This window comes from Phyllopteryx taeniolatus, chromosome 17 (assembly GCF_024500385.1).
Source record: "Phyllopteryx taeniolatus isolate TA_2022b chromosome 17, UOR_Ptae_1.2, whole genome shotgun sequence".
Lineage (NCBI taxonomy): Eukaryota > Metazoa > Chordata > Actinopteri > Syngnathiformes > Syngnathidae > Phyllopteryx > Phyllopteryx taeniolatus.
Window position 1 is genome coordinate 2,487,016 of NC_084518.1, and position 24,885 is coordinate 2,511,900.

A 24,885-nucleotide genomic window follows, 5' to 3' on the forward strand; every position below is an offset into this window, starting at 1 on the left:
GCTTCAGTCCCGTCTGCACATTCACTTAGTCACGATGCCCTTAACTGAATTGTCCACGTAGTCCAGAAATTCTAAAAATGTCACCCGCCTGTGAACCAGGAAATAGCTCGCTAAAGGACAAATTCAAAACACACACTCAATTTGATTTCACCTTTGTTAAAAACAATACCGCTATGGCGGAGGTCTGTGCTCTGTTAAGCGCCATTCAAGTTTCCAAATGTGTAGCGTTTGTATTCATAAGGAAGGTCACTGTGTTTACACAGAGCCTACAGCCGAGTGGAGATGAGTGGCAAAATGCCAAAGTCATCAGAGAGTGGAGACAGCTCTTTCCTTTGACTGGCAACCTGGAGAGCTGATATGAACTTCCAGCCCAGTATGCCCATCTATGGTAAATCACTAATCCACAAGCGGGAATGTCTCTAGAGAGGAAAGCAAAACATTGAAAGCCTCTTCTAAACTGGACTTCATAAAAAAAAAAAAAAAAACAGCTTGAGTGAAAGCATGTACACTCAGGGCAGACAAATGTCTGGAACAGTACGAGATGCTGTCGTTATGTTGAACCCATCGGTGCTTGAAGCCAAAACTGGGGAAAACCTACAATTCCCCAGGCTCATGTTTCAACAGGATGACAATGGATGACAATACTCAACAAAATGTTCATGTATTTGACAGTTTTACCGCATACGATACTTGAAAACCAACTAAGAACCTAATCCTTTCCAAATGTGAATCATTTTGTTTCTGAAAAAACCTTCCCAGCACACACTGTTCCCACCCTCTCAAGGGTCTGGGACATGGCACTCCCTTCTCCTTCTTTCTCCCTCTTTATTTTATGTCTCAAACATGTGGTGTAATTATTTGCCCCCTCTCCTCCCCTCCCTCTCTGTTATTGGCTACAAGTGGATGTTCCCAGCTACATTTGTCTCGTACTAAAAGAGGTTGGATTTACTGTCGTAGATGATCGAATCTGCAACCACGAAAAGGAGCACAGTATACAAATATGACAGGAGGTGATATACAGTGGAACCTCTAAGGTGGAACATAACCGGTTCCACCGTTCAGGACACGAACAAACTTCAGATTTGTTTGTATCCCGAAACTATTTACCACAGGAAGTAATGATTAAAGTGGAACAGTTTAACCTTAAACGTGATAAGGAGCAAATGTCACGTGTGGTGATACTGAAGCGCTACTACTTTGAATGTGATCCCACTTTCCTTTCTTCTCTGCCTGCAGTTGGCCATTAATTTTGGGGGGGGGGGGGGGGGGGGGGGGGGGGGGAGTAGTGAAAAGGCCAGAAAAGAAGCAAAACACTTACCGTGATTCCAAGATTTAGTTTGTCGAGTTGAATTTGTCTCTCAAAATGAGGCCACGTCAGTATTCAACTTTACAGGCCACACTGTAATTTGAATGAATCCTCATTACTATACGTTTGTATCGTCACACTAGACTAAACCTGAGGTCAAGATAGCGACTGGAGCATGTGAATTGAATGTGTATAAACAGCAGCCAGAATGTATACAAAGTGTGACTCAAAAGTGAGACGAAGATATGCGATAAGCAGCGCAGAGAAAACAGGAAATACTGAAAGTTGTTTTCTAAACTGAAATACATTTCATGAGAAGCAGCGCACACACTCAAAGGCGTTATTTTAGAGTTGAATCTTTCCCTTTATACACACTTATGTGGGTGATCGAACGTTTGCCCCACTTTCAGTCTAGTACCACACAAATCAGTTTTTTCTGCTGGCAAGCTGTCACCTCGATGGCTGAAGCAACAAACAAACTAATTTGACTGACTTATATGGGCCTCTGAGTATGGGCAGCAAGTGTAACATCCATGTTCACCAACAACCCGCTAAATGTTTCAATTCAGTTCATTGACGACTGAGGTGAATATGACGGCAGCAGCTGCAATTTGCTCCAATTGAGGGGAAAATGACAGGAGTCGGGCTTCACTTGACCAACCAATATTTCCCTTGTGGGAAAACGCATGCATAACACCTCATTATTTAGGAAAGACGAATAGCAGTTTGCCTCCATCAAGTAACCGCTAAGATTCCATTGCGGAATAAGTAAGCGTAGGGTTTACAGAGCCCCAAAAGGGATTTTTATGGTGCATTTCTCACAACAAGGCAGGGGAAACCCCATTTGACTCGACTGGCTTTCAGACACCATTACTCTGACTGGTGCAATTCGAGGCCAACTGCTACAAAACCTCGCCATTGTGCCGAGAGGCTGGACGGCGAATCAAAGATGAGCCACATGTTGGGAAATCTCCCCAAGAGGACAGAGGCGTCCGGATTTTTGATCTTACCTGAACCTGCCCTTTGCCCATGATCTTGTCCACAATCTCATTGTCATCCTTGTTGAGCATGCTCTTATCATAACACTTCTCATAGCACAGGATTCGCAAGAACTGGGATCCCTCCAACTCGATCTCAAACTCCTGTTGAAGGACGTGAGGAAGGTTAATAAAATGTCTGCGTGACAAAGCCGAAAACCTGAAGGAGACGTATAGAAGGAGACTGACTTCATTCCATTGAGGCTCTGTAGTGTCTCTGAAGACTCTGGTCTTAGCTTTGCTCACAAAGTATCCATAAGAGTCCACTTCAAGAGTACAGTACAGATCTAGGAGGAAACAGAGACGGTAAACAGATAGTATCTCACAATAACGTCATTATGTACCTATCAAAATGAATCCATTATAAATAAATCAAGAGTATTTTGCAGGGTTTTGTACAAAAACTATCGTAGAAAACAAACATTTGGGGCTAGTTGATAACTTAAGAAGACATTTTATTACTATCATAGGACTTTGAATGGATCATAAAATATAGAAGTGCATCGAAAAACATTGAGTTTCTGTATGGACAATATCGCAAATGGCGAGTTTGACTGAGCGCTCTCCATTGTCATTCGGTCTGTACACCTGTGAGGTACACATCAGAAATGATGATGTAGCAGCTGGGGTCGGCAATGAAAAGAAAGGCAAGTAAATATTGGGAGTGGAAGAACAAAAAAAAAAGAAGAAGAATCTACCTAATAATCTAGCAAAGTATACACAAGACCAAAAATCTGTTTTGTGCACTACTAAGAAATTGTATTTTCAAGGCGCTATCACAGATTTTGTTTCGTTTTAAATCTCATTTGAAAAGATTTTTCTTTGTATTGCTGATAAGATGCAAAAGGTGTAATGCTTGTCACGAGGGACTAACAATATGCAAAATGATTGGTTATTACCCAATGTTCATATTGACCTTAATATATTTCTTTCACTTTTTATACCATATCCCACTATATTCTCATGAGATCATATTTAGTCATTAGATTACATCTAGATAGAGCGTAATGCTGTCACCGTAGATCAAACAAAGGTCATATAATGACACTAAGGTTACTAATAAAGTAAAGCGCCTTCATTACTGAGCTGAAAAAGCAATGAGACTTAAAAGTGACATGTGGGCTGGCTTTTTAGTTTTAAATATCCATGTTAGCCACATCTGAACACTGTCACAAAGAAGAAACATACAATAAAATGTTTGAAATGGTTAAAAAAAAAAAAAAAAGGGAAAAAAAAAAAGGGAGAAAGAGATTTGCTGCCTAAATTGAAGAAGTCCTTCAAATGTCAATATATTGTATTTTGTGAGCTGAAGGACATGAATTTCCAGTCACTGTTCATACTCATATAGTGACAGTCCCTCTCCTGGGATGTGGCCACTCTTGTCTCTTGCACGGAGCAATTATATTGGTTAATATGTGTTTTTTTTTTTTTTTTAAATGTGCTGTTGTAGCATTTGTTGCAGGCTGTGGTGCCGCCTGTCTGGAAAGTGTCTATACGTCCCGTAGCCTGGACCTGCTCCCTCGGGTTAGACTCCACCTGACGTGATGATGGATGGAAAGACGTACGGCTCGACCTTCCGCCAGCGCAGCTGCCAAGATTGAGCGAAAGATCCGCTGACGGAAGCTGTGTGTGTATGCGTAAGCCTGACAGAAAATGTGTTTACCCAGTGAACCCACGTTTATCGCAGGGGATACGGTCCAAACCTACCCGCAATAAGTGAAAATCTGCGATGTAGAGAGAACAGATAAAAAGCATGTTTTAAATAGTTTCCCTTTCCCAGACGCTTTAATCACATTTAAACATATTAAAACACACATAGAACGTCTTAAAATACACATTTAAACACATTGCAAGCATAAAATGCATAGAGAAAACTATGTATTGTAACGTCTGTGTACATGCATGTGCCTTTAAGAGTGTGTGTGTGACGTCTGCAAGTCTGGGTGCGAGTGTCTTTGTGAGAGCTGTGGCTGACACCAGCTTTGACGTGAGTGTGCGCACTGCGTTTTACTGTTCTCACTGCATTCACGAAATGGCTGACAAGTGCATCGGGAACTGTGGCTCTCCATTTCCACATGCAAAGGCATTACGCTCAGTAAAGTGGTACCTTGACGTACGAGTTCAATTCATTCAGTGGCCAAGTTCATAACCCAAATCACTCATATCTCAAATCACTTTTCCCCATTGGAATGAATGCAAATGCCATAAGAAAATCTAGAGTATTGTACTTTGTTTAAAGAAAAAAAAATGCAAAGATTTAAAGAGTTTGTCATCACGACATGACAGGCATTCATTGTGCGGCTCCATCTGGTGTGCACGCTTTGGCTGCCAGGGGGCAGTACAAAACATGCATACATTTATATATATATATATATATATATATAAACAAAAAGATGTTCACAGCCACTCAGTGAGATGCCTTAATATTAGTTGGTTTGTGCAGAGGATAAAGAATATATGCCTGTGTGAGTATTGTCATATTGTCTGTCTGCATTGTTGCCGCACAGTTTTTATTTAAATGCTTAAAGGGTTACAACAACTAAGGTGTTTTGCATTGTGTGTTAGCATTAAGCTAGCGGACCTTCGTCAGACAGTCATGTGCTGTTTGCTTCCATACACAATGTGTAATTCTCTTGGTTTTACATTTAGTTTTCCAGTCAACTTAAACTGGAAAAGGCGTTAAAAAGTTTGGAGCAAGCATTTGGCCTATTTTTTGGAAGAATTGTTTACGATCTGTAAAACTGCTGCTTGTTGTGAGGATCGTAAGTCAAGTTTTTGCTCGCAACTCGTCCGCGCAAAGGCTTGTATCTCAGAAAACACAAGTCATAAGTTGAAGTACCACTGTATACTGTTAAAAAAAAAAGAAAAAATAAAAATTAATAAAAAAAAAACCATCAAAATGATCGCTTATAAAAAAACACGATAGCGCAGGGGAGCGATACAGAAATGAGAATTAATGGAAAGTTGGCCTGGTAGAAGGTATGAGAGACAACGACTACAGTATGTCACCCATATGCGAACAAAGTCACACAGAACATGATTTGAACCCCGGTCCTCAGAACTGTGAGGCGGATGTGCTAACCAGTCGTCCACCGTGCCGCAAAGTCACACGTGTTCACAAAAATAATAGGACCGTACAACATAATAAACCATCTGGTCTTGTTCCTTTGCTTGTTTTCTCAGCATCCATATTTACTTACTCAGAGGGAAGAAGATTAGTGCTGATGATCGTAGGGAAGTTCATTGCAGGGGGAATTCTGTGTGGCCACGTGGGAGATATTGAATAAACAGAACAAGATATTTTTGATAGACATTTAATAAACTGACAGTTCATAGCTGACTGTCACATTTTGGCGGACCCCTAAAATCCATAGTACAAATTAAATTCATAAGAAACATTTGAAAAACGAGTGTTGTGTTTGAGGCAGAGGGTCTGTGGATGTTTCTCACCATCTGAAATGGGTTTCTGTGCCCAGATTCAACTCAAACAAGGCCAGAGTAAAACAAATAAAAAATAAAAAATGCGTCCACACAGAAGTAGGACAAACTAAAAGTGGCCTGGAACTTCATGAATTTCTTTTTCCCTGGCAGGTCAACAAAAGGCTGACTCTGAGGAGGATGACTTGGTCTGCATGGGGTCTCTGAACCCTTAATACAGAGGTTAATGGATACCATCCTTTTCCATCTCACTTGACTGAGGGCTGTAGCCTCGGTGTGTGTTCTAAAACTGGATGCTAATCTTTGCCTGGGGTTGTTTTGAATGCTGGGTCAAATGAAGGCTTGACAGAATCAGTTGACAAGTTCAACGAATAAGCATATTTGCAGGTTGAAGAGCCATCCACTAAGTCGCTACGTCGACCCTGCTGAAAATTCTTAGCGAACAGTCATAATTGAATTGTTGGAAAACTAATAAAAGCATGACACACAACAAAGAGCAATCCATGCAGCCATGGCTAGAATTGGTTTAGAAGTGAAATCATGTGCCCATGGGGACACATTGTTTTCATTCATTTTATAGGGTCGGGCATCGTTTGAATTTGAGCGATTCCTTATTTCGATTCACATTCTTTTAGGGGGCTGTGTCAAAAAAGTTGGCATGGTTTAAATAAAGGGTGTCCAAATGATTAATTGGAAATGACTTAGCAGCCCGCAGCATAGACTAAAATGAACATCGGGGTTCCTTCTGACCAGTATCACTATCAAACCTGTGAACTAAAAGGCAGTCCCAATGGACTTCATAATCGATTAAGGTTTCAGCTAAAAGTTAAATATAGCATTGTTAAAATTGTTATTTGGGACTGTTTTATCACGTCAAACGGTTTGCTTATATGTGCCAGTTTTAACTTGACTTCCCGTTTTAAGCTTGTAGCCTTTTATTTTGAAGTGTACACACCGGAACTCAGCATTTTGGCACGAAAAGTAACTTCACACGGCACCTGTGATTTAAAAAAAACATTTTTTTTAATGCATGGAACCAAATGCTATAAAATATTGATTCCTTCCCTTACCCACTGATGAGGCACAAGGTTAGTGTTTGTGATACTCTGAGACAACGTTTATGTGGATTTTGTCCCAATTCATGGGGGAAGTTTTAGCTCAATGTTAAGCTTTGTTTTCTTTCATCGGCTCTTACGTTGCTTTGAAGACTCAAACAAACGCTAAAAGCCATCCGTGCAAAAGTGCAACCAACCGTTTACCTTGTTAGCTGTCTCAATGTTGGCATAGATGTATTTTATTGTTTCACTCACCCAATTGACTGAGAGTTGACTTCACTGAAGCTCCGGCTGAGGCTCGGAGCGCGTCAAGACACTACACATCGTGAAACACCTTTGCACAACAATCTTATTCCAAGTGTTGCACTGAGGCGACTGGTCAGTCATTTGAACAAAGTTAAGACACACTTTTGTTCGCCGCCGTCGGGCACAAGCACAAGCATCTTCGTGCACGCTCTTCTTCTTCGTTGGTTTTCGCCACTTCCTTTTCGGGGTTCGCGGACTAGGCATCAAAACTGGGAACGGAAATTTTAAGATTTGAACGATTCCGGGAGAACCGGAACTTTAGTCCCGGTTCCAATCGGTTCTCGATGCACAGAAGGAATGTTCAATTCGGGTGCAGCGTCACCGTGACGCCAGATGGCGCATCCAATAGAAGAGACGGATGCGGATCATTTCCGAGTGAAAAGAGCAGGAGATTTTGTGAAACACCTTGAAGCGGTCTACAAATGGCTGTAGCTCACGGAGGAGTCTGAACTCCCCAAGATCCTGCCGTGCCTTTATAATCATAGAAACACTCTCCTCCTCCTCACTAAAAGCAAAGCCCCAGCCTTTCGCAAAGGTGACAAATCCATATTGCCCAGCCGCAGCCTACTTCACAGGCCACTTCCTGTTCGGTCGCTTAGCAGCCAGGGACAAAATACGGCAAGCTTGAGCCAGGCTGCCATCCAACGCAGCGGAAAACAAGTGCGGCGTCAAAGCCCCGTTACGATGGGCATTTGACATTTTCTGTGACTATTGGGGAAAGTTCAATCAATTAGGTCTCAACTTCTGTGTCATTGTGTTGTTCTTTAGACTAAAAAGGGTCTTTAGTACATCTTCTGGTTGTAGTTAAGTAGTGCACTCCATTTGACCTCAACTGCTTCATGACCCGGTTAATAAACAATCAGTTCAATACAATTTTTCACCACAAACTGAATCCCCTGATGTAGACTTTAAATTGGGGTCGTGTATGGACCGCCAAGTCTACCTTTATTGAGTTCATTTGCAACAACATTTGGCATTCATACACAGGGCGGCACGGTGGAAGACTGGTTAGAGCGTCTGCCTCACAGTTCTGAGGACCGGGGTTCAATCCCCTGTCCCGCCTGTGTGGAGTTTGCATGTTCTCCCCGTGCCTGCGTGGGTTTACTCCGGGCACTCCGGTTTCCTCCCACATCCCAAAAACATACTTGGTAGGTTAATTGACAACTCTAAATTGCCCGTAGGTGTGAATGTGAGTGCGAATGGTGTTCTGTTTGTATGTGCCCTGCGATTGGCTGGCAACCGGTTCAGGGTGTACCCCGCCTCCTGCCCGATGATAGCTGGGATAGGCTCCAGCACGTCCGCGACCCGCGTGAGGAGAAGCGGCTCAGAAAATGGATGGATGGATTCATACACAGAATAAAACAAAAGCTAAACTTCCCATCACGAATTACTAGGTCATGTTTTTAGATAATACGGGAGTCACTGTTGGGGAGATTGAACTCCTAGCTCCTGCTTCTGTGACCCAGTTTGACTACTATGCCCTGGGTGGAATTAAAAGCCTGTTCCCAGGGGAAAGAGACGTGCAAAAATGTATGCACATTTTTACAATATGCATGTGCGATTTCGCAATCAGCGGGCTAGGGAGAAAGTGACACGATTACCGCTGAATACACATCTACTCAAAAATCTGAACCGAAAAATGGCTGCTATTTGCAGTCATTAGACGTGCTAACTATAATCATACCATGTGTAATGCCACTAATCACATTCATGTGTTATCTTTTATAGTCCAGGAAGTGTGGCTGTTTAAAAAAAAGGAAATGTCTCAAGTGGAAACGACGGAGACCGCAAAAGCCACGCTAAATCCCCTCTAACAACATTGCTGCTGACAAAGTACATACAACTCCAAACGGCATCCCATCATTGAGCTGAATACTGTAACTGGTACTTTTGACAAATTATACACGCAAACAATATCTTCAACTTCTATCACTGCTCCAGACATGAGGAGAACATGGAGCCTTACTATGGATTACACAGTACATCAGATATTTCCTCATTGGTAACCACGTCAGCCCTTTGCGCTCTACTAAGGATCAAACAGGCCTTCTGAAGAGATCGCGCTCCAATCCGTTACCAGGAACATTCTTGCAGGCGACTTTCCTACACTTGCGGCTGTCACGCTAACCGAGGAAATCGTCTTGCCCTGTCGAGTTACGAGATATTCAATCTGTGTGTTTGTGTGAAGATGCGCGCGCACGAGAGAGAGAGAGAGAGCGAGAGAGAGAGAGAGACTGGGTACAATGTGTACTGAAATGCCAGCTGCCCATTCCTGGTACATCTGAAATAGCCTGTGTGCGGGCTTGGAAACACCCCACTGGCTAAAAGACAGACAGACAGACACACACACACATCATGATGTCTGGGGGACGGGGGGGGGGGGGGGAAGACATTCTATTGAGTGTTCCACTATTTAGTCCAACATTCTCTGTCCATTTTCTGTTAGCTGTCTTTGCATTACTCTCCCTTCTTTACGTGGCCATCGCTTGATGAGAACAGCATGTGCGCAACACGGTGATTGACGAGCTCAAGTGTGTCAGCATGCTGTCTATAGCGGCTGTGGAAGAAGTACGCGTAGCTGAAGTGTGCGCACAAGTGTGGTGGAGAACAAAAGTTGTTTTGCTGTCAGACTTACTGGCTGACTCCTCGAATCCTTTGGCAGAGTGGACAATCACATGAAGGAAGCCGTACAGGCCTGGAGTCTCTTCATCTGGGAATAGAAGAATCACGTTGCGTTTAATTGCATTAACTTTATAGGACCGCACTCTTCCGCATAACATCGAGACATTACGTCACGTAAAGAAACTCCGACTCAGCTCATTTGTCTAACATAACACCGATGGCACAGATCCAGATTTTGAGCCCATGTTAATGCAGGTATCACTCATTCTTTCCATTTCCAATTGAGAATTGCACACAAAAACCAACCGAGTGACTCAGATGTAACCAAAATTCAGAGCAACTGACTCATTTTGTGACTCCATAATATGTCCAAACGACTGCGCTGGTTACCAGGTGCAAGTGTGTGTGTGTGTGTGTGGCCCTTGGAGTTGAAATTTACGAATTTATGTAGGGGTTGCACTCCAGCTTTGTTTGTGTGAGTGACCTACACAGGAAGAGGGTTCAAATGTTCAGCTTGGAGGTGGCCAGAGAGCTGTGACACATCCATTTTCAACCGCTTATCCTGTTCAGGGTCATAGGTGAGCTGGAGCCTATCTAAGGTGACGGAGCGAGAGGCGGGGTATGACCCCAGACCTAGAAGGTGAAAATCCGATATCAAAAGGCCCAAGCCGAGACTCGAACACAGAATCTCGGACCGTGATGCAACATGCGAACAAGTCGTTGACTCAATTCACTTAATGTAGTTTGAAAAATTGAAAATAGTTAAGTCATAGTAAGCGAAAGTCATTAACTAACAATGTTTCAGTCGCAGGATAGAAGTACTGTAACAAGATCAGAGTTCCAGTTTTGGCCTTAAAGTGGGTCTCTCGAATGTTATCCATTCAGTTAATTATGAGAACATTCCTTTGCCAGCTGGTCTCAATTTGAACCCCTACTGTTCTCCGTGAGGTCCATGTCATTGTGTGTGTGTGTGTGTGTGTTTTCTAATGATTAGACTGTCAAGAAGCACTTCTGCCTTAAAGTCAGGAGATCCAAGCATGACTCTTCTCCGGGTAATCTGGTTTCCTCCCACATGCATGTTTGGCTCACTGAAGACTCAAAACTTTCCATGGATGTGAACGTGAGTTTGAATGCTTGGTTGTGTGAGATTGTCGGGAGACCAGTCCACGGTGGACCCAGCTCTCTTCCAGTCAGCTGGGATAGGCTCCAGCTCACCTGCGACCCTAATGACGACAAGTGCTTTGCAAAATCCATGGATGGCTGGATAGTCTATCAAAAGTCAAGTGACGTGATATTAAGCCACGGAGTCTGAGCAGTGTTTCAACATGCAGGAAACCACCCGTACGAGACGCAAAACGACACAAGAACCTCTCAAAGTCATCTTAAGTTCTCATTGAACTTGGGAAACAGGAGTTTTACATCCATCCATCCATCGAGCCCAGCTATCTTCGGGCGAGAGGCCGGCTACACCCTGAACTGGGCACATATAAACAAACAACATCCATTCACACCTACGGGCAATTTAGAGTCTTCAATTAACCTAGCACGCATGTTTTTGGGATGTGGGAGGAAACTGGAGAAAAGCCACGCAGGCATGAGGAGAACATGCAAACTCCACACGGGGAATCGAACCCCGGTCCTCAGAACTGTGAGGCAGATGTGCTAAACAGTCATCCAGCCGGAGTTTTACAATAAATTAGTTCAATTGATTCAATCAATTGACATCAGAAAAAAGCTCCGCCTACAATGACGCTTAAAGATATCAGGCAGTGATAACAGGCGAGACGAAACAAATGAGGACCACAATAGTCGGAGAATGCGGTGAACATTGTTTTTGTGTGTTTGATTGTTTTCGCTAATGTCTCTATTTGCACTGGGTAATGTGAAGACATTAGATGAACTCTGCATTTAGTGGTCTTTCATGTTTTTGTAATTTTAAAAAAAAAATGCCAAAAAGCCAGAAGAGGGAGACAAAGCTTCCAGGGGTCAGCCATGTTTTTTTTTAAAATAAGTAACGTTACAAGATGAAAAAATTTCAGACTTGTTCTATTATTATTATTATTACGGAATTTGACTCGATTGCTCGAAGCAGACATTTTATTTCAAGCGTGAATTACGGTACACATTATGGAGTCAAACATGTTTGCTGGTTTCAGTTGGGGATTTGAATAAAGGGTGATCTGTTCGATTTGACTTTGGGGTGGGGGGTGTTTTGTGTATGTTCAAGAGCGAGACGGTGTGAAAGCAGATACGCTTGCAGCAGCGAGGGATGTCAGAGGAGGTCGACCAGACGGCCTTAATGTCAGTCGTGGCTCGTGAAAGCACGACAACGTGGGAATGTGCAGTGAAAACAAACACCACTGACACAGTGCACAGCAGTGTGATTGCCAGGGACCTGGATGCAAAACATTTTGGAACCCACATTCGGCCGCACGCGCTTTATACGACGTTTTTGCCGATGTTCAATTGGAATGCAGAGCGGTGTCGGTGTGACAGAGCTGAAAGAGCGGGACAATCCATTTATACGACCGTGTGTCTTACCATCTTTATTACTGGTGACAGGAATGTTGTGGACAGTTCGGAGTTTGAAACAGGAGCTAGTAAGGACCTGCAACTCGACCGAGCTTAGCACGCATGCTTGAAGGTCTGAAAACACACACAGCGCACACACTGCTGTAGTTGGATGCGCACTTTTTTGCGCTGTTGTCAGGGACGAGCAACAATTGTATTTGAATAAGCATCACCTTTCTTCTGGAGCTTCTGGATGCTCTCCCGCCATTCTGACCGCTCATAATCAGAGGAGAGAAGGAACAGGTAGCTCTGGGTAAAAGAACCATGACACAGTCAGCGAAACCAAACTGAAACACTACAACGTTTGTCACTTCTTGGGATATATCTCTATCTAGTGGTAACATTGGAGCACTGCAGCAATTGAATGGTGCGTGTGGCACAGCAGGCGGAGACGATTACCTTGCCATGTTTGTTATGAAGGCGGAAAGGAATCGTGGGGGAGTGGAGCAGCAGCCAAGATTCCTGTTCATTCATCTTCTTCCTCAGACGCTCCACACGGTTCTGACCCTTTGGTGCTTTCTAAACAACCAAAATGATCAGAATCACTCTTATAATACTACAAGTTTTAGGACATTCAAGGACGTCAAAACAAGATCATTAAAATGACCAATAAATATTAGGGAAAACAAAAACAAACGAAAAACCCATGAGTGGAAATGCTGTAAAAGCCGAAGTTGTTGCTGGGGGAAGAAAAAAAAAAAAAAAAAGAAGAACTGCTGTAGCCAGACTCTACAGTCGACGTTTTGCATGTTGAAATGATTCATCAGTATGGTGGGTCAAGAATTCTATTCTTGTCTCTGAATCCAGAAAAACATCACAACCACTTAATACTGTACAGAGGTGGTAATTATCTTTTTCCATGCAACGTAACACCTTTTCAAAACACTTTATTCCGCCTTCTTCATTGTGGACAATGTTTAGAAACTGCTCAAATTCCAAAGGAAAAGCATCAGGGTTCGTATCACCCTGAAGTGGCCTCTTCCTATTTTGCAGGACCGCCCATGAATGTCTGAAATTCGTGTGTGTGTTAATTATGGTTATTATTACATGCTATTTATTCTTGGAGGTCCGAAGGAACATGAATAGCCATATCCTTCCCAGGAAGCTGTGAGTCAGAGTCAGGGCACTATCAGATGCATCGCTCCTCTGGCTAGAAATAGCAGACGTGCTTCGCCGCGAGCGGGAGAGCGGGAACTCTCTGCTCCCCTTCAGGGCAACATTACTGTAGGCTTCAAATCACTTTTTCCTACTGCCACGGTCCTAACGCTTGTCCTTTTGACCCGAGACACGAACCGGAAGTTTGAACATTTCACAATTTCAAGTGAAGATTCTTATTATTTTTCTTGTCTTTAATAAACGGGACACACACATGAACAAGGGTATTTTGGCATCAGCGAGGCAAATTTGGTCTTTCATCTACTCATACTGTTCATAGCAATCACAGTAATGGTGTACTCGTGAGCCCAGAAAAACAACAACCTCGGTCACTCTGGAAGAAATGTGGAGTTCAGAAAGCGAAGGAATTTTGGTCAAGGTGACACCACTGTTTCCTGCGAGCCCTTAGGAAGGCGCTACTGTGCACTTCAAATAGAAACACTCTTGTATTCCTTCCATGTTTAGGTTCTCTCTTCTCAGTGTTGTGACTGGGGAACCTCGGAAGCTTTTGAGCATTTATTCGATAGCCTTGATATCCAGCTTAAGGTCACTATTATATGGAGTGTAGTATAATTACAGCAATAAAATACAAAGACACTCTGACAAAGTGTCAGATTATTCTTGGACACGCTTTACATTTATGCATGTAACATATAATTGCATTTCCAAAAGAATTCCGATTAATGTTTATCCAATGCAGTTCACTATGCAAAAGTGTTTGAGCATTTATTCAAGATCGTCGGCGTCGTTGATTTTGCCTTATTTAACGTAGAAGTCTGACAATGACAGTGACAATCTGTTTTGACTGGCCTAACCTGGATAAATGAAGGTTTTGAAATTCTGCACACTAATCAAACAAGGTTTTTTTTGTACTTCCTCCGGGTTCGGAGGAAGCACGGCCTGTCACAGGAGCTGTTGAGGCAGTTTGACACAGCGGTCATCGAATCGGTCCCGTGTTCTTCCATCACAGTCTGGTTCGGTGCTGCTACAAAGAAGGACAAACTCCGACTGCAACGGACAATCAAAACTGCTGAAAGGATTGTCGTTACCCCCCGAGCCACCCTTGAGGACTTGCAGGCTGCCAGAACTAAGACAAGAGCGTGCAAAATCCTCTCGGACCCTCCGCATCCCGGTCACCGGCTCTTCCGGCTCCTTCCCTCAGGTAGGCGCTACCGATCGATGCAAACTAGATCGAGCAGACATTCCAACAGCTTCTTGCCTCTTGCCATCAACTTCTTAAACAGTTCACTTATAATTCCATTGTAACATGCTGCCAATTGTTGTCACATTTCTGTCGGGGCAGTTATCCATTACTCGTGCAGTCACTGTAGTAGTCTGGCCACTCTGCACTATTCGCATATCTGTTGTTGACCAATACTGGCCACTCATGCCAGAGTAGCATCTGCACCATTAACACAATTGTGCACCGGACTATTGTTCTATTAGTCATTTGAAACTGCTGTAATTGATAGAGGACTCTGCATCTTTTTGCACAATTGTCCAAAAAAAAAAAAGAATACAAATGAAATCAAATTTTTAAAAAAATTGAACGGGGCTCCGTCTTGACGAGAATTCACCGTGATGCCACCGTTTATGCACGTAAATATGGCGGCTTCCAATCAGAGATCGCATGCGATGGAGATGGTTTTGACTGCGTGTAATTTGTTTTTAATCAAGCTGTTGATTTAATAAAAGTGTAAAAATCAATCCCAACTACTGTGCTAAATAGATGACTGACCATCTTGACAAACGACGGGACGTCTACGTCAATGTACACGTCATACGGCTGCTCCGATTAACTGTAGTGCACATGTATATACTCGATCGGAATAGATCACATCACTCGTAAACAGTTGATCAGAGATCTTCCATCGGAATGAAAAAATTATTCACGGACAAAGAGTGTAGCAATACAAGGGTTTCCAATTAACGCCCAACCGGCTCTTCCCGGTGAACTGCATTGGTCCTTTTTGGATAAATCAATCATCTGAATTGTTTTCAAATGTTGATAGGTAGCCTAAAGGGTGTCCAAAAACAAATCTGGGTCGAGCATACAGTGTCTTTTTATTTTATTGCTGGAATTATACTATAAATGACAGTGACCAACGCTTACCTTCTCCTTCTGTATCTCACTCTTTAAGAGTGAGATCTTAATCTTCATCTCTTCAATCTCGTGCTCAGGGAGGACATGGATGCTGTGGCAAGAGTCAGACTCCTCCAGTGTCTGGAAAGTCAAGCCTGCAAGAGGGAGGTACCACTTGCACTCATACTGCTGGTGACGACTGCAGAGGGACAAACAAAATGAAACCACGACATCAGTCAGAACATCTGAAATGTCATCATGTACACGGATATAGATAAATATATCCAAAATACATTGTTTCACCAGAACTGTGACCTCTTGTGATATCGACTGTATACTTTGTACACATTCATTAACCCATCAGACTTGGACATACAATAGGTAAATAATAAAAGGCAAGCCCGACGCGACTGATTAGAAAGGAAACAATTCAATTCAATTCAATGAATGAATGAATGACAGCATTATGATTCTATCCAAACTACCACCTCGAAAAGATACAAAAACATGTTTTTGTTTTCAATTCAACTGAAAGATTTTCGAGATCAAACATGATTTCTTTGGAGATGTAACAGCAAGCTGGCTTTGGTTTTCCTTCAAATGAGCATTTCTTGCGGTAAGCCAATCGAGCCAGTTTGAACAGAGTAAGTACCAATGAGCAATGCCCGATGTCTATTCTGTCTAAAAATGAGGTATTCATTTCACAACATGTGAATAACTGTGGTTGTCGCGTGAAGCGATGCAGACCTGAAATGTGTTTGATATTTTGGTTACCTCAGTCGCATGAAAAAGGAAAACCATTTCGATGCCAGTCTTATATTGCATCTAATTATATTGTACCAGTTGACGTGTGCATGTCTACAGACTGTAAATGAAAGAACGATGAAACAAAGCTCACCCAGCAGAGGTCTTTTTCATTTTGGCACAGAGCAGCAGGTCGGTGAAGAGGAAGACGTGTCGCAGCTTCCTGGAGCTTTCCGACACCTCCACAAGGAAGCCGTCCTTCACCAGCTGACGAGCCTGAATAAAGAAACCAAATATGACTTGACATTCATGAGGAGTACTTTTTCCACGACTTTACGTATATGCAGTGATCTTACATTGCAACAAAGTGAAAGGGAAAGAAATGAGGCTCCAACAGCATCCAAATACACAATTATTCAATGTTTTAGTACTGTAATATTTTCCTTCGATGGCCTTCTTTTACTGTAAAACAAGGCACCAAACTAACAGCATGCATCCCAAATGTAGAGTGACTGCTTTTAGCTACATAGACGCATCCCTGCATCCATTTTCTAGACCGCTTGTCCTCATTAGGGTCATGGGTGAGTGCCCGCCACTAAAATGCAGGGCCCGCTGAGGCAAACCATTCACACCTATGGACAGTTTAGAGTATGGAACAAGGACTTCTTGGAATGGAAGATGAAGCCAGAGAGAGTACCATGAGAAAACCCTCGCAAGAACATGTGAAATTCACACAGGGGAGCTGAGCCGAGATTCGAACATGAGACCTCTCGACTGTGAGGCAGATGTACGAACCACTATTTCGCTGAGCTGTCTCTCAAACAGGAGCAAAATATATGAAAAAGTCATCTGAGGACAGAGTATATACAACGATTTTCTTTGCTGCTTGTCCTCATTTCCAGTCATATGTTGGTCCACATTTGTGCATGCTACGTCAGTTCAAACTTTTGACTTGTACTGTAACAATGATTACGTAATGTTGGTTTTGATGTGTGTGGCATTGGAACCAATAGTAGCACGCGGGCTCCTTCTCGTGGTATGCCAATGAATCACTGACCAAGTACAATTTCATTGTACTTAATTGTTCGGTACATTTGCATTGAATCTTTACGTACTTTATTTTGATTGCAATACATTTTAAAGTTCAGTTCAAACTGTGCACAATGGCTTACAATAAATAATTCTTAGGCGGTTTTTTTTTATTCGCACTTAGGCCTACTACGCTAGTGTATTTTATTGTTTGTCACGATGAGCGTACTTGAAATGAAAATGAAAAGCATTTTTTTGGTGGTACTTGGTGTAAAAAGCTTGAGAACCACTGCGGTCCAGCACACCATGCAAAGCAGCAGACAGCAGACATATAGCTACGGGCAGCGCAAACCATTGCACCACTGAGCTGAGTTTGGATGGGGTCGGTGCTCACGGGTTCCTTTACAACGCTCAGGACTTGCAGACGAGCAGACTAGCATCACTCTGACAACAAGTTTTGATTGACATTTTTTTTGATTGACAAACCTTCTACTGATTTAATGTTTGTTGATGCTGTTTTGTTACATTGTACTCAAATACATTTTCATAGCCCAAAATTGTCATTTTAATATTACAGCGGTGCTCATAATTTTACATAGCCAAGCATAACTTGTAAAATATTGGCAATTTTGGGGGAAATGTGACTGATGACTGAATGAGAACCATGTCATTATTGTCTTTATTGCTGTGTGTTGTTTAATGACTGTGCTATGATGAAAGGCCTTATAGCACAATTTGAGTTTGAAAAATAAAATGCGTTTTGCCTGATCAGTCCTTTTGCGACACATTTGACAAATTCTGCCAGGGTATCCGTCCATCCATCCATCCATTGTACCCACCGCTTATCCTGGTTAGGGTCGCGGGGCGCTGGAGCCTGTCCCGGCGAAAGGCGGACAACACGCTGAACTGGTCGCCAGTCAGTCACAGGGCACATATAGACACGGACAACCATTCAACAACTGAACCCAGGCTGCATGCACCAAAGTCAGGCGAGTGTACCGCTGCACCATCAGTGACTCTGCCACGGTATGCCAACTTAAAACCACGACGATAGTAATGTGTAGGTTGCAACCTCATTCAAAATGTGATGTAGGTGCTTTCGACCACACACACACACACACACACACCTCTCCTTTGGGTGTAGTGACAGCAGTTCTGCGAGGGTCAATCTCCTCGTTGATGGAGGAGAGGAAATTCTGAGATATCCGCAGAGCGTCCTGCAGGAGAGGGAAGTCTGGATGGTCCTTTGGCGTGTGTTTCAGCAAATCCTGCAGTGCATACGTCAAAGGTTAGAAAGATACATAAAGGATGAGTTTATCAAGAACGACACATTTGCCTCTTTTGACCTTTCGTTCGTATTGCCTTGAGAACACAAACATACTAAAAGAAGTCGCTGGCATCTTAAGGCCGCATTGTTCATGTGATACAATTCAGATTTGGGAATTTCTCTATTCAGACAGGCGCCATGGTAGCGTAATGAAAAAAAAAGATTATACGCATAACACACCATAATTGACAAGGTGAAAGTGTGTTTTTTGGGGTGGGGGAGGGGGGTGCAAAACAAAAAACAGAAATATGTACATATGTATTCTCAGCCTTTACTCAGTACACCTTTGGCAGCAATTAATATAATGACGTACACTTGGCACACCTATCTTTGGGCTATTTTGTCTATTGTCCCTTGCAAATGTTGTCGTCTTTTTCATGAGAGGTTGTGTGTAGAATTTTGGGGGGGAAATATGACGGGTATTCCATTTTAGAATAAGGCTGTAACATAAAATGAGGGGGACAAAAAAGAAAAGTGGAGCGCTGCGACTAATTTCCAGGTGCACAGTCCATAAATAGTCCAAAAAATTGGATAAAGGCTTTAAATCGGATTTTGGCACTTGGATTCGTAAATCTAGTCTAAGCGAGGTGTAGCGGGTGCGTGTACTCACGTGAAGAACTAGGGTGCTTCTTGTCACACGGTCAATGGGTTTATAAAGAAGAGCTGTGTGGAGAGAAGAAGCCGTCACATTCGCATTCCGTTTAGCAACAAGCTAACGTCATACTCAAGTGTCCCTGAATGAGACATGTACTTGACCTGGTACCATTGAAAGATTTCTGATGAGATCAACACATCTGATGGCGCGAGCAAGGGGAAATGCAGCGCGCGCGCACACACATGCACACACCGTCGTCTGCATGACGCAGGTCGCAGGTTCAGCTTTTTGCTGTTAAGGTCGTGTGAAGAGCAGCCTCTTTGGCCTCACAGTTCGAGGCGAGAAACTCCCACAGCAAAGCACAAAAACGGGAGATGGCTCACAGATGTTCTACACTCACCAGCCACAACTTTAAGTAAGCCTGCACAATCTATTGAGGTTCTAGACAAGCAAAATGTGCATGACGGAACAATGACAGCTGTACTCTTATGTCACAAATAAGGTACCCAAAATATTATACACTTCTTGTTGTGATGCAGTGCACTGTCTAACCACTCTACTAACACTCTACTTTTGTAAGTGAGGCCCTTGCATTATCTTATTGGTGCATATACATTAGTGGTGAGGTCAAAGGATGCAGAAGGTCTGGCCTGATGTTCTGTATAAAAGGCATATCAGTCGTCTCATTGAAACAAAAGAGTCAAATCAAGCAACCTTTTTAAACACCAGAGAGGCTAACCTAGTCAAACACAGAGACGCAGTGTGTAGGGGAGGTCCTTTTCTGCTCCCACGGACAGGTAAAACACATCAACAACACTAAACGTCACTCTTTGAGCAGCTCAGTGCTCAGCTGCCTCGCCACTTATTTCCGTCTCCTTTCTTCCATTTCAACTCTGCCGTATGAGAGCGTGAAAACCCACTGGGACCAGGTTCAGTTCTTCTGAGATATTCAAATGTACACGCTCACGCAGGCTCAGCTATACTTTTTACACACGTATATGCAAACACCGACTCGAGCTCCAGTTCTGCGAGGGTTGATATGAGAACCAATCAGAATGACGTGGTAAGAAAGTTATGTAGCTAGTTTGAGATTAAATGTAAGGGGAAGTCAACCTGAAATCAACGCGCAGGTGAACATGTTAAGTACCAGTAAGTAAAAATCTGACTTTTATTGATCATTTAGCACATATCAATCGGCTAGTCCGGTGACTCTCCCACTGTTTTGCTCGCCCACCTCGCCGTTACCATTTGTTTTCAATGAAGGCTCTGATTAGTCACTTTGTTGACCGGTGGATTATTATATGCATGCCATGATGCGTGTGTTTGTATAGTTATTCCTTATAAACAAGAGATCGCAGTTCACAGGGCAGTTCGAAAAGATGAATTGAAACTACACTTTACACCGATCTGATCTAATTAGAATATTATGGCTTGCTCAAATGTATGTAACTGAACTATTTTCACTCGATAAGTTCTAAAAACCATGCAGACTTTCGATGTTGAGGCGGAATAATGTGACGCAGTTAAAGCAGAGTGAAGGAAGAGGCGGAGTTTCACAACACTTCTGAAACAGTTGAGCACTGAAGAGCGTTAGTAGATTTGTTCTCAAGCTACTTTCACCACTTTAAATTGGTTAACAAAGCGTAAAAAATAACAGCCCACGACGGTGGGGACAGACCAATAGTGTCGATTTGTGAAAAAATATTAAATCTATCAAATATGGTCTTTTTGGACATATAAGGTTTCTGCCCGACAGGGACGAAATATTCTAATGGACCTTAAGAAACTAAATAAATAAAATAAACTTCTCATTGTACTCTAATGAATCAATGCTACTTAACCACACAGACAAAAACGACATCATCGCAGCAATTAACTAGACCAATGCTGTATAAACACCGGTAAAAAGCCAATATATGTAAATAATCTGCCCCCCTCTATAGAGCATCATATGGTAGATGAGGTAATCAATATGTTCGTTGTCAATAACAGTCCACACTAAATAAACACTAAAACACTAAAATATCAACACAGGCTTTACCGTATGTGCAGTTACAACAGAGTCTGACGACCAGAAGCAGCTCCATCTTCTCCTCTCGTCAATAAATCCTCCTGCATACTGCCTACTTTGCCAGACACGGAGTCGGCGAGAGCGTTAGTGTGTATGTGTATGTGTGCGCGCTTCCTCAAGTCCCCACTGCATACGCACTCAGGAAGGGGCAGGACTGAAGTCTTAAAGCGCCAACGGCCCAAATGCATTCATGCTGCGACGCAACACTTACCTTCCATTGTGACTGTTGAGGTACAGTCTTTTGAGTCTTTAGGACCTTTAACTTTGAGGTTCTAGACGAAAAAAAGGAGTGTCAGAATGATGTTCGCCCTTCTCGTGTGGATAATTCATATAACAACACTGAGTAATACAGTAATACAAATATTGGCAGTTTGTCTGAACGGAACATCTAACTTGATATACAGACAAACAATACCCTCCGACATGCATTACATGGTTTGCGTCCTACGTTCAAGACCCGATGAGGACAACTGGAGGTCTACCAAAGATTGAAGGAAAAATATTGAGAATATTTTCCCATTTTAGAAACAAACTCACATTCCTATAAACACTGCTTCCTGTTGGGAAAAAAGTCTTTTCGAAGTCAGTCCGCTTCCCTTCACTGTGTCACATGCACATGTAATATTTCATTCTGCTCAGGACGTTTTGTCAACCAGAGAAAAAGCAGATGCATGCAGTATTCAAATGAAATGTTCGTGGTACTTTAAAGGTACTGCAAATAAACGAATTGATAATCCAGTCTAGTTTTAAGAATAACATACCTCCGATATCTCCTGGAACTGGCTGTTGGCCTGGCTGCATTTTTCAGCCGTCTCCAGCGCCACCTTATAGTTGTCCACAAAGGCCTTGTACACGCCCAGCTGGCTGGCCTGGGACACATCAAATCAAGTCAATAAAGCAACCAGGGGAATGGGACGTTTGCTTTCTATCGTTTAATGGGGAAGGGAAACAAAAACAATGAATTGAATTGTTCAAATGCCAATGAAGTCGTACGATTGTCTATCGTGCTCGTCTTCATTACGGTCGTGAGTGAGCTTGAAACTAACTCAGCGGACTTCGGGGAGAATTCCAACCTCACAACTGTAAGGAAGCTATCATCACTGCAGGGTGGAAACATCTTATGGCCAACTTTGTTCAATTTCATATTTTTATTACATAATTGGTCAGGGCGGCGAATTGGTGGACGACCGGTTAGCACATTTGCCTCACGGTTCTGAGGTCTCTGGTTCCAATCCGGCCTCGCCTGCGTGTAGTTTGCGTGTTCTCCCCGTGCCTGCCTGAGATTTCTCCAGGTACTCCGCTTTTCCTCACATCCATCCATTTTCTGTACCGCTTACCCTCACTGGGGTCGCGGGCGTGTTGGAGCCTATCGCAGCTGACTCTGAGCGAGAGGCAGGGCGCCACACCCTGAACTGGTCGCCAGGCAATCGCAGGGCACGTATAAACAAGCAACCATTCGTACTCACTTTCACACCTATGGGCAATTTGGAGTTTTCAATTAACCTACCATGCATGTTTTTGTGATGTGGGAGGAAACCGGAGTACCCGGAAAAAACCCACACAGGCACGGGGAGAACATGCAAACTCTACAAACGCGAAGCTGGATTGCAACCCGCTTCCTCAAAACTATGAGGCGGCTTCGCTAACCAGTCCTCCACAGTGCCACTTCATTAAACACACGCACACAAATATATATATATATATATATATATATATATATAATTGTGTGAAATAGGTTGAAACAAAATGAAACATTGACTTTAATGTTTGCTTGACTGCACATTTTCAGTTTATAGTTTGTGCACCGGCTAATGGGTTTCCTATAATGCCTTTGCGATGGTGCTCATCCTTCCACATTTCCTTGCCCGTCTTGAATTCGCACAAGCTGCAGACTGGCACTGCATGAATACGCATCATGCTAAAGGCTTGTGGGAAAGACAGCATGCCTTTTTGAGCAGGGAGTTTGGAACCAACTGAATAGAGTGATTTATTCTGCTACTTTCATGTCCTTTCCTTCCTGTTCCCCTTAGATTGCAACAGAAAATAGAGGTCTATTGAGTTTAGAAGGAGCTCTTGCATGGATTGCAGTAAGTGTCTTGAAAGAGCAAGAGTTAAATCACTTGATGAACATCTATGTTAAATCACCCTTGTTTTTATTCTGCCAATGATTTCATAAATTTGGGAGCGCAATTAAAGTGCAGGCCACAGCTGATATCTTTTTTTCTTGTGGGGGGGGGGGAAAGGCGTGAAAACTGAGCTGTAGCTGTCTTTTTTTGTTCTGTAGCTGACTGTTTTTACTAATGTCTCCCCTTTGTGCTCAGAGGGCATGCCACTGACAAGCACAAGTGAGGAAGAGGCCAATTAATGACGCTGCCATCTGCACCGTGGCTCTGCCATCCTGACTAAATGCTGCACGCTGCCACATGATATGCCCGAGCACGCAGCACAGATGGGAACTAAAAACAACACTAACGGGTGCCACTCGGTGAAGCGACTCCAGGGGCTAACAGTGAGGAAGGTTACGTACTTTACAGTAACTACTACTAGGATTACACGACGTATACATAAAAGCGCCCATTTTTTTTTTCTAACAACAACAACAACAAAAACTAACAATTAGTATTATTGGCAATCACCGTCTCTGAGTTATCACAGTTGGCTTTGCATCAATTGCTAATTAAATGTTTTGAGTCTTATAGAATTACTGACATGGGTATACTGTATTCTTGTATAACAAATACAACCACAGAGCTTCCGCATCAATTACACTGCTAAAAGTTAAATGCAGGTAATTAATACAATGCATTTATTGATTTGAAAAGTGTCAATGTAAAGAATATTTTAAATATCTGCAAGGAATTCTGAGGAGTGAGTAGAAAGACAGCAACTGGTGGAGTGTCTTGGCCAGAGTGTGGATCAAATATAAAGTAAACGCCACAAGATTTGGACCACTCACGCAACATCGTAATATCCAATACGGGAGCTGTTTGCAATACTTTGCATTTACAAAGCGGAATGACGCTCAGTTTGATTGACAGTGTCAGAGAAGTACTCATTTAACAGTACAGTTTAACAATGAGGTTGTAGTTAATTGTATTGTATTCTACTGAGGTTTGTGTGAATATTTACGCCATCTACAGTAGCTTTATTTTGCAAATCAAATTATGGTAAAGTAAAAAACGTCATCCATCACCCTCACTGTGAACGCACACACTGTACATGTATAAAAAGAAATTTGATCTGATTCTGTTTACTGTGTACACTGTGGTGTATACGTCTTGCAGCGTGTGTTTCTGGAGACTACTGTTGATTGGGTGGAATTGCCAGTTGATGACTTGAAAGAACTAAACAAAGCGACTTCAGCAGAGGCGCCGTCGATTCAGTCCCAACTGAATTGTGGTCTCAGTGGTACTATGTGTTGCGTAGCATTTTCATTTTCAATATTATTTGTTAAATCAATGTGGGGATTTTTGATCTAAATATACATCTGTGGAAAAACATTTTAATATTTTCTCCTTTCTAAAATGCTTTAAAATAATATTTGAA

At 42.7% G+C, this 24,885-nt stretch overlaps 1 protein-coding gene across 5 annotated transcripts in view; it reads right to left on the reverse strand.

Moving 5' to 3' along the window:
* Positions 1–24,885, reverse strand: part of abr (ABR activator of RhoGEF and GTPase) — a 94,488-nt gene that overhangs the window by 28,500 nt on the left and 41,103 nt on the right. For 4 of the 5 annotated variants that reach the window (XM_061752535.1, XM_061752537.1, XM_061752538.1 and 1 more), the window contains 12 exons: positions 22,101–22,208; positions 21,551–21,611; positions 19,284–19,336; positions 18,474–18,614; positions 16,472–16,593; positions 15,604–15,772; positions 12,735–12,854; positions 12,509–12,584; positions 12,306–12,410; positions 9,778–9,852; positions 2,533–2,630; positions 2,317–2,448 (listed from right to left, as the gene is read on the reverse strand). In XM_061752535.1, coding sequence (XP_061608519.1) covers positions 2,317–2,448; positions 2,533–2,630; positions 9,778–9,852; positions 12,306–12,410; positions 12,509–12,584; positions 12,735–12,854; positions 15,604–15,772; positions 16,472–16,593; positions 18,474–18,614; positions 19,284–19,336; positions 21,551–21,611; positions 22,101–22,208 — 1,260 coding nt within the window. Of the gene's footprint in view, positions 1–2,316; positions 2,449–2,532; positions 2,631–9,777; positions 9,853–12,305; positions 12,411–12,508; positions 12,585–12,734; positions 12,855–15,603; positions 15,773–16,471; positions 16,594–18,473; positions 18,615–19,283; positions 19,337–19,429; positions 21,305–21,550; positions 21,612–22,100; positions 22,209–24,885 lie in introns of those variants that run through there. The other variant, XM_061752540.1, reaches the window with a different exon arrangement.